Source organism: Rhynchophorus ferrugineus, unplaced genomic scaffold (assembly GCF_030347505.1).
Source record: "Rhynchophorus ferrugineus isolate W39M unplaced genomic scaffold, kcgeb_rfMv2 rfM6, whole genome shotgun sequence".
Taxonomy (NCBI): Eukaryota; Metazoa; Arthropoda; class Insecta; order Coleoptera; family Curculionidae; genus Rhynchophorus; species Rhynchophorus ferrugineus.
This window is the reverse complement of record NW_027472585.1, coordinates 22,966,054-22,981,844: the sequence shown is the minus strand read 5'-3', so window position 1 is coordinate 22,981,844 and position 15,791 is coordinate 22,966,054. Positions and strand designations below refer to the sequence as shown.

Genomic DNA, 15,791 nt, shown 5'->3' with positions numbered 1-15,791 from the left:
TGACAGCGCTGTTTGACTAACTGATTTGAATTTTTGGTACAACCCCATATTTGCACCCCATAAGTCCAAATTGGCTTTATAATTGTATTAGAGATCAACCTCTTTGATTTTAGATCAAGTTGAGAGTATCTTCCGACTAACCAGTATAGTTGCTTTATTTTGGTTCTAATTTGTTTTGCTTTTTGTCTAACGTGATGCTGATTGATATGATGATATATGAGAAGAAAGAGACGTGAAGTCTTGCAGCATAGCCTTACTATGATAAAGTTTAGTTGCCTGAAACTTAATGAAATATAGTAGCGTAATACTTATATAATAGTAATCTATTCAATTGGGCCTTCTTTCAGTAAACAAAACATAAACTAAATCTATGTTGATCTATAATGATGTTATTATATTACACGCCACTATTTTAATTTTTCATAAGAATAATATCACGCACATATTAGAATTGTATCACAATTTCGTTGTTATGCACTTCACTAGAGAAGTCAAGATCACGCGGTTTGATTCTCTTGAATCAGCGTACTAGTTCACTGTCATCCAAGAGATGTTGCGCCTTGGTGTAAAACTAAAAGAGTATATATTTCCTGACGTGTTGTTGCGAATCTCTTAATTTACTCTATGACAGCTGGAATCCGAAAATCTCCGAAAATTATTCCTGTAGTATCTGGGTGTATCTACAATACCTCTCAGAATTTATTCTGAAATACTTGTATTTTGTTGATATTACTTTTTGCAAATATTTCGATAATAAATTTATGGATCCGTATAGATTTTAGTATTTGGTTGTAGAGCAGCATCTTATTATGTACGGATAATTTGGATATTTTTAAACAATCAATATGTTTTTTTTGTATTTAAATTCAAGTTCTCTTCTTTAGTTTTTAATATGTTCTGTCCAACGAAGCGTTGCATATAATTTATTGGTATATGAACAGTTTAGTGTCGGTTAATTCAATATGCATTCATTTGCTTTCGTTAACTTTTATTATACACGTCTGGGTTCACTTATTTAATTTGAAATATTCTGTTTCTTCTTCTTTTGCACTACAGCGTGCTTTTATAGCGATACCTCTTCATTTCAATAAGTGTCATCAGCAAATGTAGCCATAAGAATATTTTCTGTTGGTGGTCTGGCACAGGTACAAAGTAAGTAAAAAACAGAACCTAAAACACTGCATTGTGGCCACCCTGGTCTTGTTTATTTCGCTGTTGTTTAAACTCCTTGTTATTTAAATTTATCCTTCTTAGAAGAGATGTTGGACTTTACTAATTTAAATTAGTTTTTTGGCAATATTTTAAAATGAAATGAAATGTAAGAAAAGAGGGAACCAAATCTCTTTTGATATTTTCTGTTGGTAGTCATTCTCAACAATGACTGTGGTACTATGTAACATAAAACTAAAATTATAGGTAGGTATTATAGAATTTCTTATAGTATAGATATTTTATTTTACTCGCTGGTCAGTATATTATCGTCAAATTCATTTTCATTCGGCTGGAAAGGTTTCATCTGTATAATCGGTTCTGAATAAGGCGCTTTATCAACTTGTTGATTATTGCACAATATTATTTCCTCTGATCTCTATAGGAGAACTGTATAAATATAATCGCTTAAGAATTATATACTGAAATATATGAAATATATAATAATTTTTTCAACAAGAAAGTTTTCGTTTTTCAGATCGTGAAATATTTGTGCGTTCTTATGTAGCAGTGAACTTCAAATAAAGGATCTAAATCTATGATATATATATGTTATAATACTAATTAAAGTCATTTTCGAAGTATTGTAACTTTATATCTCTGTATAGTAAAATAAGTGAATGTATGTATGACAGATTTTGGATTATATACTGAAATAATAAATAATATTTTCAATTATAAATTTGTTATATTTTCAGTTCATGAAATATTTATGTATTCTCATCTAGCATGGAATTTCAAATAAAGGATCTAATTCTGTATGCAGTATATCTTATAACTGTAATAAAAATTATTTTCGAAATATTACATCATTTTATCCCCGCTTAATAACTTATTTAAAATATGATTGCTTTAGGATTATATACTGATATATACAATAATTTTTCCAGTTATAAATTTGTTACTTTATCAATTCTTCAATGATCTGTGTTTTCTTATGTAGTATATTGAATGTGAATTAAAAGTTTAATTCTACACCGTATGTATCTTACAATAATTCATTTAATTAATATTAAAATCTATTAATAAAACTAATTTTCGAAGAATTGTATCATTATGTTTTCATATAATAAAATTAATGGCAGACATTTTTCAAAAACGTATTTTTTTACTATTTATTTTTAATGGTGGGTTATTTTTCGTGGCTGTTGTAGATAATTAATTCATCAATAGCAAATAAACGTCGGGAAAAGAGCTTCTTTTTTTCTTTCGGTAAATTAGCTATCGTCGCAGCAGGTGTATTTATTCTCGCCTGAAAGGGATAACATTTTCACACCGACCATTCCAGCGAAAGCAAACAATCCCGAAAGCGTCTCTAAGAGGTAAATTTTGATTGCAGAGGGGCCACAACTTGACATAACAGTGTCATTCACAGACACTTCGAGCGGACCCCTCATTGCCTCCCTTTGTCATTAAAAATGCGGTCCAATTTGGTTCTCATTGTCTCGCGAATGACAAGAGATTTTTCATTGATATGTCGACAACATAATGGTGCAAAGCTTATTCGTTTCATAACAATATTTACACAGGCCAATTGAGAAAAAAATCTTTAGATAAATTACAAAAACTGCCGGCTTGGTAGCCATAGGTGTTAAGGCGGTACTTCCACTATTGTAGTAGTCGCGGTTTCGAATACCGAAGGGTAAGAATATACTATATGTTTGTGATTGTAATTGTAACTTTTTCCTATATCCTATAGATGTAAAAATCTGTAATCTTATATCCTGTTATATTCTAAATTGTATTAAAAATAAGTAAACAAAATCCTACTAGGGGTGCTGTTACAACTTTCAGATGCAGATAATCAATTCTTAGAAATGTACATTATGTACAATCCAGAAGCGAAATTGGTAGGTATTGTTTACAAAACCCAACAGTGAAGCGAAGTATGATCTAGTAATTACAAATATTTCTTCATCAGACATCGATTTTGTCAAAATGTTGAAAATTGCGGTATGAATGCAGAATGAATGCCATATGACAGCTATAATGCAAAGCAACCACCGATGATTGCGGGAGGAGTTTTAATTTCGTTTCAGGTAGTAAGTTGAGGAGTTGCATTATAAGAGTATATGCATACTATGTATGGAGATGAAGAGCGAGGCATTGCAGAGGGATTCTTCTCTTAACAAATGGGAACGGTTGAACTTAAAATCTCTTAGCATAAGTCGGTTAAGGTTACTTGAGAAGATCCAGGTGTAGAAACAAAAATAGAGGCGAAGAAATCGTGTTTTACCGTTCATAATTTGTTGCTCTCTTCAGGTTAGCCTCCAGCTTCGGCGTTCTGTGCAGCACCCGTGAGGGTCAGCCAGAGTTCACCAGTCTCTTCTTTCAATAGCCCTTCGAGATATCTCCAATTGCAAAACAGTTCAGCACTAAAAATTATGGTGTGTGCTCGGAGGCTGGAAATTGAGGTATGCGGATGTAATTGGAACTGAAAAATTAACAGTATCTGTACAGCAGCGTAAAATATGACAAGAAATAATGGTCTCAGTCGTTCCAGTACACGGTCTTAGCCAGACCGGATGAGAAGAAATTTTAACGAATTCATCAAGTGGATATTACAGGTAACCATAGATAGAAGAAGAGCACTATGTACCACTGCAAATAATGGCTGAAGAAGGGATAGATTTGATATTAGGACAGGAGCCTAATATTAAGTCTGCAAGTAAAAATATCTGTGAAAAAATAGAGATTTATTTATTACGTTAAGTATTAAAAGTAACAATGCAATGATAAACTAATAGGGAGGCAGAGGATTTTCGTGCTCTGTAAAAGGGAGAATATGAAGATGAGAGAAGCAAACCCAGAGGAAATTGTGAAATTGAGGGGTACGTGCAATAGATTTTTGTCACATTGGTAGAATTACGAGGTGGCTGACAAAACGGAGAGAATGTTACAATTTCAAATTAATTGTAGTAAAGGAAGTAAGCCATGAAACGTCTAAGCAGCAAAAGCTTGGCAACTTACCAAGGGAAATGGTCTTGGAATAGGTACGGACCCAACAAGCTCTAAATCAAAGTCAGTATGAATTTAGAAGAGGAAGATCCACTGTGGTCTCCCTAACAATAATAACAGTTGCAGTAAAAAAATTAACAGTATAGCATGTAACATTAGAGAATGGACTGTGCTGTTGACATTAGCCATTAATTAGAGAATTGTTGAGGCGAGAGGTCTGTGGATGCAGGACAAGCTGGAATAGTCAGGATGTGGTGCGGTGTACGGTAGTGCAGGTTTCGATACTATTGTTGACAAGAAAAAATACGAAATGTTAACTTTTCCTTTTGTGAATAGTGGAATCCTCTTTCATTACAAACCTGTAGTAATCTGCTCAGATTTTAACACACCATGATGGAGAAAACGTTCACCTTGTTTGACACTCGCTGTTACAAGATTAGGCGGCAAATATCGAAATATGAATGCAATAAATATATTTTTAAAGACATTCTACACCCCATCGTTTTCTTATTTGTGTGTAAGTGTTCGTTCATAAAAGCTTATTTAATCTTTAAATAAAAAAAATGTAAAACTGGAAAGGCCCTTGAGTTGGTTACTGGTCAGTCTTAATGCTAAAACAGGTGGGCTTCCATCGCGGCTAGGCAGTAAATTCAGTCCAGATAAACCCTTGTTGGCAAGGAGATTTCAAAATAAAATAAAATGTATCACTCACCATAAATATTAAGTTTTTTCTTTGCATATAATGATAATATTTATGCATCATTACATGTGGCTCGCTCTGACGCAGAAAGAAGAAGTAGATGAATTCGTAAGAGTGGGGGGCCGATTTCATCTTAATAAAGAACAAATATTGAAACGATACCCGGAAATGATAGTTATGGGACTATTACATTTTTATATATCAAATTATATATATTTGTCAGCACCCAAAAATAATGTGTTTGTAGGTGTTATTTAAATTCTACTGTGTAATTTGTAAATAAAGAACTATAGAAATGCATCATATTAAAATCTCAAGGGATAATTAAATTATTTGTTTCAGGAAAACCAAAAGCTGCTGTTTTCAAAAGCTCTACCATGGGACATCACCGTGAACGCTATAACATCAGCTGGGAAGTAGAATCGCTGAGTCCTATTGAAGAATACCAGTTGTTGTTCCGTAGGATTCCTGATGGTTGGACGACATATACGGAAGATGGTCTACCTCAGCCTCTACATCATCAGAGCCAAAGAAAATTTGGTTCAAAGGTAACAAATCCATGTATAAAAGATACGTTGAAACATACTATATAAAAATCTATCACGTCTAGAAATATATTATTAATGGTTGAATTCATTAAAATAATGCATATTTTTTAAGGAGAAATATGAAATTCTATACAGAAGACAATAACATATTTAAAATGTAAAATTTATCTATTAGCCATTATCCATAATCACAATTATTATATCAAATAAGATATTATATCAAACATTAGCATATAAATATTGAGTGAAATATGTATAAGGTTTTGAGAGTGTGTACCGAGATGTATTACCAACGCACACAATGACAAAACACGAAATAAATCTACAAAAATCTTGAAATTAGATCTGCATATGCTTATATTGTATGGTAGAAATATGAAAAAGGGTTATTAATTTCGAAACAATTATATTTTGGATATATTTTAGTTAGCTGTTATAAATCATGTCATTTTCTTCACTTCAAATTTCTGATTTCTTATATATTGTTTCCACGTTGCTGTGAATTAGCAAACACATTTCATGTTTTAAGGTAAGATATGGGATCATTTTGAATCCCATTTGATTCCGATGTCCCTGTGCTGCTCTTTGTTGCTATTTGGTCATAAAACATTATTTTGAAAGCATAGGATTGTTAATTGGCTTTCGTGCAATCCTATATGTGCACTCCATAGATCCAATTTGTCTCTATGATTGAGTGATATACAAATTTCTTTTACTTTAGGTCGTGTTGAGAACATTTTTCGATTAACCAGCTCAGTATCCTTTCAAGTCTAATATAACCTTCTTTTTTGTCTAACATAATAGTTTCAAAGTAACCTGCCATCCAGGTGGATGTCAAGGTATTTAGCTTATTCAGATTGAGGAATTTGGCATGCGTGAAATGATATAATTAGGCTTTTGTCATTTCGCCGCAATACAAAATTAACATGAATATATTTGAAGCTATTAAGCTGTATTTCTTAGACCCTTGTGCATTTTTAGCTCCTGTTAACTACCACTTGTACTTTTTCTACCGCTTTAGGCGGCTATATATCTTCTGCCATATCCCTGTCGTCGTAAAATGTTCCGAATATTATTTCTTTCATTGGTGGGATATCAGCATATAGAGGAAATACAGAAGTGATATCAAGACACAGCCCTGGGAAACTTGAGCCGAAGTAGGTTTAAGTGTTGAAAAAACCGATGTAATTTACTTATTATATATTATTAATAGCTCCCGCTTAATTGTTTCTCTCTTGGAGATGATTCGTTTCGCAACTCACTCAATATGTTATGAATTGATATGAAATTATACTTCTGGTTTGGCGCGAAAGATCGTCTATACTTTTAAATCTGATATTTAAACTAATTTGTTCCTGCATTACAAATGTAAACTTGACTCAGTTAGTAAATTTGTTAATAAGACTAGGCATTTTTGTTTCTTTTTAGGAAATGATCCAGTTGTGGTTCGCAAAATCTCTCAAAATGTTTCGCAAAATGTTCGCAAAATGTTTATTTGATTTAATAAGATGCTTTTTTGAGTATAAAACTCCACTAGATCAGGTATTTTATTACTGTCGATGGGCCAATATTGGGTACGCGATCTGAGTGATAGTTGCGATTTATAGTAGTAATTGCTGTTAAGTAATTCATATACTTTCACAAGTGTTTGAAATGGTCAAGTTGATCCTAAGCCTACAAGGAACTCATTGTGTCTTGAATATATTCTTGCATATGAGGTACAAGACCAGTATATGATGATAGAAGAATATATGCTGTATAGATGTTCAGCTGTTCCACCCACATTGTTGTTGATACCACCAACAAATATATGCAGGAAGCAGAACGAAGCTTCGTTCGAAAAGACGGCTTTGTATCATAACCGCTCACTTTCATTTTACGCACATAGATCAACAAAGTATTGGTGAAATAACTGACGGCATCGGATAATGTTATTATCTTGATTGACACGGATCAATAGTAAATCGGTATGCGTATTATTTATTCGCGCTGACTTTGTTGTTAATCTGGGACTGAACGATAAAGATACAAATTAGATACAAAGAAACCAGTCATCCAAAACAAAAATAAAAATAAAATTATGTATATGTTGTACCTGTCACTGGATTTATTTGGCTACTGTTTAAATTATATCCATCTTTTCTTTTCTGAGGCCCATGAATGAACGTCTTGGATAATCTTTTGAGTGTTATCACGGTCAATTGTAATATCAAGAATTTAGTCATTTAAGTGCATTCGTCCGCCATTACAGTTCATTAAGAGTTGATAAATTAGGTAGGTGGTATATATATTATAATATATATTAGAAATATAATAAAATAATATATATTAGTGTAATTTTGATTTGAATAACTAATATGAAAATTCTAATATATTTTATATAACAATCAATCTAGTATTAAATAGTATACCGAAAATGTAACTATAAATCAATAATATGCACATTAATAAAAAAATTGTATGGTATACAACTGATAGGTAACTTTCAATAATAAGATATGACAACATAATATAAGACCATAACATTTATTATTATGTATATAATAACTTACAAGAACCATTTGGCGACCAGTTGATAATACTCGTGTAATATTCATATCTATGCAATATTTATTATCTTTATATCTATCACTGCATATTTAACTCTATTGAGTTGATATGGGGTATTGCAATAGACATTTAGGTCGAGAAGGATATTCAAACCAGAATTGTCTCGATTTATGAAATGAGGCATTGTCAAAAATAACATCTTCGGTTTGTGTGAGCTCGGTTAGACAAATTGAAGAAGAAATTGACAAACGGTAGAATCTTGAGCAAGGTTTTGATAGATCGGAAATAAACAGCTTAGTTATTAAGTTGATTAGTGTTTCTGAAAGTGACAGTGATTGAATAAAACTTAATGAATGTTGGTTTATGGTTCAATGCTGAGAATTACCAAGACAGGGTGATGAAAAAGGAAACAACTAAAGGTCACTATACAATTAATATAATTTAATTGTAGGAAATTTTATTATAGAGTATGTAACCTTTATGAGCATGCGTGTTATTGTTCAGAATATATATGTTGGAGATATGGCTAATGCATTAAACAATACAGTGATTACAAGTAGTTTTATCAAGGAACATGTATACAGGTAGTAAGAGCACAAACTGAAGAGCAATATAGTAATATCATAATGATTTTACAAGTATATATTGCATTGAAAAGAACAAGAACTAACCGTAAGACATAAATATGCTCTCTAATGACAGTAAAATACATTACCTAGATATACAATTGTTAATTAGGTTGATTAGGCCTTCGGGGGATACCACTACATAAAAAAATGCGCCTAAACCCTACCTATATTAGTGTATAAGAAAGTTCAATGTATATATAATAAAACAACTCTAACCTATAAATTAGTGTGGCTGTATAAGTGCTTCAATAATATATACATTAGATGTTCTATAATGTTAAACTAAATTATAATACATAACATATTTGTTTCATTATTATATTTATATTAAAATTTTGTTGTATGTCAGAGCCAAAATGTACTAAAACTCAGAGTTGGAGCGGCAAATGCGACGTTTTGGCAGGTCTCCCGGGTCACTACAGTTTTGAATATACTACATATTCTAGAAGCAAGGGTTGTACGTAATATAAATTTTGATAGAATATCTTACAATTAAATAACATGATTATCAGTGCTAATTATTCAGTTTTTCAAATTCACTATTACCCTTTTGAAGGATTATTTTGTATGATGAGCTTACATGTTTCGAATTGCTTGGTAAATTATTTAAAACAATATTTGCACTATTAACTTATGCCTTGATAAGAAGTAGGATGATTTTCTGCAAAAAAATAATATATACATATAATAAGCTTACAATAATATATAGATAATTTAATATGAACTTGATAAACACAATGTTGGTACAATGCATTTACCCTATAATCTGTTCATCGAGGAAGGGTGATTCTGTAATTCCTCACTAAAATGCCTGTGACTTATCATGTGAAATAATTGATAAATTTGTAATGTGGTTAATCCATATAATGTCCATCATCTGCTTGATAAATCCATTTTGGAAAGGACCGGGATTATTCTTTGGAATGGGGTGTCTGATTTATGTAATAGTTTTATGTCCAGTTACACCATATTTTTTCCTGAATTAGTATCAGAATATATTATAGTCAATTTTTATATTAAATACTTTGTAGCAATTATTATAGTACAGAAAATATGCATAACGTAAAACCAAGCTTTCCTTCTATTTTGTGGCATCCAAAATAGTATTAAATGCATGACACAAAACCATTTCAAACAAAAAAATAATCGCTATCGCACAATTGGCCGAACTAATCATATGCTTATGTGGTGGCGGATCGAATAATTTGCAATAGCGTTGCTAACTCTGATTGATCTGGGCCAACCATTTCCCCAAAGTCACCTATACAACGAATTTCTATTTTACCTATGATTGCAACTTCATTCCAGACTTTGTTGAAGAAGTTGGATGTAGAAAATGAAGACACCGTAGAGGAAAAAGAATACAACAAGTGTTCGGTCTACAGCTCATGATCTTGATTTTAATGAAAAATTTGATGAACCGCGTAGGTTTAATGGAAAAAATTCTATGTTGTCCAATGTGCAGCATGAACAGTCTAATAAAATTATGAATAATACAGATAACGTTAATTTTAGAGGTTCTTAGATGTATTGCTTTCCAGGAAAATCGTACGTACTCTGCCGTTGGATACAGCGTGGGTTATGGATACACACGATCGAACAAAGGCCACGCTGAATGGAGCAACGTTATCTTGCCGGCATCCAGATCAACCAGCAGTGGCCTGCAATCGATGAGCTACGTGATCAGAGGGCTGGAACCTGGACAGCAGTACGAGGCCAAGGTTCAAGCGAGGAACAGATTTGGCTGGAGTCCTATCTCCAAATCTTTCACCTTTCAAACTACTAATCGCGGTAAGTACTAATATATTTCTCTATATAGTTATCAAAGACATTTATTGTATTTCCAAACATTATTTTTGACCTTAATAATTTATTTAAAATATTCTTATAAAATAAAAAATTAAAATATTTGTGAACTCGCATGAATTTTAAAGAGTTCAAAAATTCTGATATCCTTGAAAATATCAGTAAGATTGGCATAACCTATTAATATTGACTTAACAGTGGGGTTTAAGATCAATTTAAGCAAGAGTTAACATAATAATAGTTCCTTAACCAAAATATCGATTTCATATAACAAAACGGATAAAAAAGTTATAAAATTCCTGTTAAAAATGATACCAGGTCGTCAGAATTATCAGCACTGGTGATCGTAAAGTATAAATGTCTACTTTGGCTCGTGCCCAGTTCGAGACTTGCAGCCAGACCAAACTATAATCTATATCTATTATTGAAAAATATAATATTTATTTTAAAAAAATCAAGTACCATTTATAGCTATTATTATAAGTAAAGTTGATAATATAATTTTTCGGATAAATATACATCACAGTATTTCCTATCTTCAGGTTTACCGCGTGTTGTCCAATAGCTAAATTCCATGTGGTTTATTAACCTTATTTCATCTTTTGTGGCCTAATCTTCGATAACTCCATACATCCATTGGATTTCCATGTCATCGTGCTTCGTTGGTTATGTAGCTATACCTTGATAAATAATCGTAGAACTTAGATACTCTGCGGCCTTAGGCAGAGATTCATCTTTGGCCATGATAACGGTGTCGGCGGAAAATGCTCTAACTAATGTTTCTTACTGTTGGGATATCATAGCAATAGTTGCCAACTACACCTAAACATGTGAAAATGCCGAACCCAATTAAAAGCTTATGAGTCTGTGCAGCTGCTACTATGTTCAATTAGTCAAACCAGAAATCTGGTATTTTTAAACATATTTTAATGCGTTTGAACAATATTTCTTAAAATAATTTTGGTATCGCAGATAGCAGCGAAATATCTGCGACAAACTTAAATATATGGCAATATTGGGCTTAAAACTCGAAAAGAACCAATGTAAATTCAGTGATTCCGGCATTTAATTATATTTGACAATGTAAAAAGTTACGGAGTGTTGTCCAACCCATGTCGAAAACATGTGATATAATACAGCTCGTAAATAATCATAGTATTTTTTAATTTTAATTAAGAATTACTATTAAATTGTACGACAAATAACACACATATTACATTAAAACATCATTTCCATCCCAAACAACTTTTGAAACCGAAAAATCCCTAACAAATACCGAACCTACATTAATTTTTCAGTATATATACATTTTAATTAAGCATGCAAAGCGACCTCAAATTTACACAATCTCCCTTCCCTTTCGATTTCATTCATATATGATCGTCTAAAGGTCTTAATTTCTAACCGACTTGGCATAGAAAGTGTGATAAAGCTACAGGAATGTTTTAAATATGCCGGGAAGTATACTGGGTGGGTTATAAACAAGAATCAAGGAGATATGTTAATTTACACATTTGTCCCAAATACGATATGCAGCTGAATGTGTATTAGAGAAAACCCCGTTTTTTGAAAAGCTCAGGAAGTATGAAACGTTTTGTCGGCCTCTGCCAGCCGACTTGATATATTGACAAAATATTTACGCACAAAAATATCTTACAAATGTATTACTTTGGCCTTATTTTATAATTCGCTTTTTTTATTATCACTATGTTTATAGTTACATAACAATAATAAACCGCCAATATATGAAAGCAGGCAGTAAGACTACTATAAATGTTTGCGCGTTATAATAAATTTCTATAGGCTAATATTTTATTGCGGTTTTTTTGCACTCGAAACAGTTTAAATCGAGCTGAGATCTCTCTTAGTAATCAGTTAGTGAGTTTTGCTCAGACAGAGATTAAGTCTATTTGAATCAATCAAAAAATGTTAACCATGAGTGAGTATTGTATTATGATGCCCCAGACTGCAGCTGAACCTGCTAAGAAGGATGACAATGTTGAAAAATTAGATGATTTGGTTGGAACATCAGAAACAACGTTGAAGCGCAAAAGGACCAGAAAACCAGCTGTGGAGGTACAGAATATATCAGTTCGAGCCAGCAATAGACTGGCTAAGAAGAAATCCAAAGAAAGTCTCGGTGATGCTGTAGTTCGTCAAATCAACGACTGTTCACGTAAAAACAGTAATATGAGCTACACGGACAAACTTAAATTTATGGCAATGTTGGGCTTAAAATGTGAAAAGAACCAATTTAAATCCAGTGATTTTGGCTTCTAATTATATTTGACAATGTAAAAAGTTACGGAGTGTTGTCCAACCCATGTCGAAAATATCTGATATAAAACGGTCCGTATCTAATCAGGTAATCATCGCGAAGTGTACTGGGTTTTACACAAGAATCAAGGAGATATGTTTATTTTATAAATTTGACACATTTCTCCTATATGCGATAGGCTCACTAAACTTGTTAATTGACAATGAAGCTGAGTGTGTATTAGGGGAAACGCAGTTTTTTGTAAAGTTCAGAAATTATGAAACGGTTTGTCATCCTCTGTCTGCCGACTTTATATATTGACAGAATATTTAAGAACAAAAATATTTTAAAAATCAGCTATTCGCTTTGTGTTATTTTGGTCTTATTTTATAATTCGGTATTTTTATTATCACTAGTTACATAACAATAAAAAACCGCCAATATATAAAAGCAGGTAGTAAGACTACTATAAGTGTTTGCACGTTATAATAAGTTTCTATAGGCTTATATTTTATTGCGGATTTATTGCCCACGAGAGAGTTTAAATTGAGCTGAGGTCTCTGTGAGTAATCAATTAGTGAGTATTGCCCAGACGGATATTAAGCTTATTTGAATTAATCATTTTAATTTATATAATCCTTGTTGTATTTATTTTTATATAATTCGGTTTTTTTATTATCACTATATTTGTAGTTACATAACAATAAAATACCGCCAATATATAAAAGCAGGTAGTAAGACTACTATAAATGTTTGCACGTTATAACAAGTCTCTCTAGGCTAATATTTTATTGCGGTTTAATTGCAGTCGAAAGAGTTTAAATCGAGCTGAGTTCTCTCTTAGTAATCCTTTAGTGTGTTTTGCCCAGAGAGAGATTAAGTCTATTTGAATCAATCAAAAAATGTTAACCATGAGTGAGTGTTGCATTATAAAGTCCCAGCCCGCAGCTGAAACTGCTAGGAAGAATGATAATGTTGAGAAACTAGATGATTTGGTTGGAACATTACAACCAAATTTAAAACGTAAAAGGGCCAGAAAACCAGCTATAGAGAAACAGAATGTACCAGTTCGAGCCAGCAATAGACTGGCAGAAAAGAAATCCAACAAAAGACTTGGTGATGCTGTAGTTCGTCAAATCAACGACTGTTCACGTAAAAACAGTAATATGAGCTAAAGGGACAAACTTAAATTTATGGCAATGTTGGGCTTCAAATCTGAAAAGAACCAAAAAACCTTAAATATGAGTGCGTGTTGTATTATGAAGTCCCAGCCCGCAGCTGAAACTTCTAAGAAGGATGATAAGGACGAGAAACCGGATGATTTGGCTGGAACATTACAACCAACGTTAAAGCGTAAAACGGCCAGAAAACCGGCTATAAAGACACAGAATGTACCAGTTCGAGCCAGCAATAGACCGGCTGAAAAGAAATCCAAAGAAAGACTTGGTGATGCTGTAGTTCGTCAAATCAACGACTGTTCACGTAAAAGCAGCAATATGAGCTACAGGGACAAATTTAAATCTATGGCAATGTTGGGCTTAAAATCTGAAAAGAACCAATTTAAATCCAGTGATTCCGGCTTTTAATTATATTTGACAATGTAAAAAGTGACGGAGTGTTGTCCAACCCATGTCGAAAATATCTGATATAAAACGGACCGTACCTAATCAGGTAATTATCGCGAAGTGTACTGGGTTTTACACAAGAATCAAGGAGATATGTTAATTTTATAAATTTAACACATTTCTCCTATATGCGATGGGCTTACTAAACTTTTTAATTGACAATGCAGCTGAGAGTGTATTAGAGGATAAACAGTTTTTTGTAAAGTTCAGAAAGTATGAAACGCTTTGTCTGCCTCTGTCTGCCGACTTTATATATTGACGGAATATTTAAGCACAAAAATATTATACAAATCGGGTATACACTTTGTGTTATTTTGGTCTATTTTATAATTCGGTATTTTTATTATCACTGGTTACATAACAATAAAAAACCGCCAATATATAAAAGCAGGTAGTGAGACTACTATAAGTGTTAGCACGTTATAATAATTTTCTATTGGCTTATATTTTATTGCGGTTTTATTGCACAGGAAAGAGTTTAAATTGAGCTGAGATCTCTGTGAGAAATCAATTAGCGAGTTTTGCTCAGATTGATATTAAGCTTATTTGAACTAATCATTTTAATTTATATAATTTTTGTTGTATTTATTTTTATATAATTCGGTTTTTCTTATTATCACTATATTTGTAGTTACATAACAATAAAATACCGCCAATATATAAAAGCAGGTAGTAAGACTACTATAAATGTTTGCACGTTATAACAAGTCTCTATAGGCTAATATTTTATTGCGGTTTTATTGCAGTCGAAAGAGTTTAAATCGAGCTGAGTTCTCTCTTAGTAATCAGTTACTGTGTTTTGCTCAGACAGAGATTAAGTCTATTTGAATCAATCAAATAATGTTAACCATGAGTGAGTGTTGTATTATAAAGTCCCAGCCCGCAGCTGAAACTGCTAGGAAGAATGATAATGTTGAGAAACTAGACGATTTGGTTGGAACATTACAACTAACCTTAAAACGTAAAAGGGCCAGAAAACCAGCTATAGAGAAACAGAAAGTACCAGTTCAAGCCAGCAATAGACTGGCTGAAAAGAAATCCAAAGAAAGACTTGGTGATACTGTAGTTCGTCAAATCAACGACTGTTCACGTAAAAACAGTAATATGAGCTACATGGACAAACTTAAATTTATGGCAATGTTGGGCTTAAAATGTGAAAAGAACCAATTTAAATCCAGTGATTTTGGCTTCTAATTATATTTGACAATGTAAAAAGTTACGGAGTGTTGTCCAACCCATGTGGAAAATATATGATATAAAACGGACCGTACCTAATCAGGTAATCATCGAGAAGTGTACTGGGTTTTACACAAGAATCAAGGAGATATGTTAATTTTATAAATTTGGCACATTTCTCCTATGTGCGATGGGCTCACTAAACATGTTAATTGACAATGAAGCTGAGTGTGTATTAGAGGAAACACAGTTTTTTGTAAAGTTCAGAATTTATGAAACGCTTTGTCTGCCTCTGTCTGCCGACTTTATATATTGACAGAATATTTAAGAACA

The 15,791-nt window shown here is 32.5% G+C and overlaps 1 protein-coding gene across 1 annotated transcript in view; it reads left to right on the top strand.

Annotated features, from left to right (window-relative positions):
* The window catches only part of LOC143199104 (limbic system-associated membrane protein), a 565,114-nt gene that overhangs the window by 307,649 nt on the left and 241,674 nt on the right, over positions 1 to 15,791 (top strand). The window contains exons 7-8 of the mRNA XM_076408852.1: positions 5,210 to 5,415; positions 10,136 to 10,385. Coding sequence (XP_076264967.1) covers positions 5,210 to 5,415; positions 10,136 to 10,385 — 456 coding nt within the window. The remainder of the gene's footprint in view (positions 1 to 5,209; positions 5,416 to 10,135; positions 10,386 to 15,791) is intronic.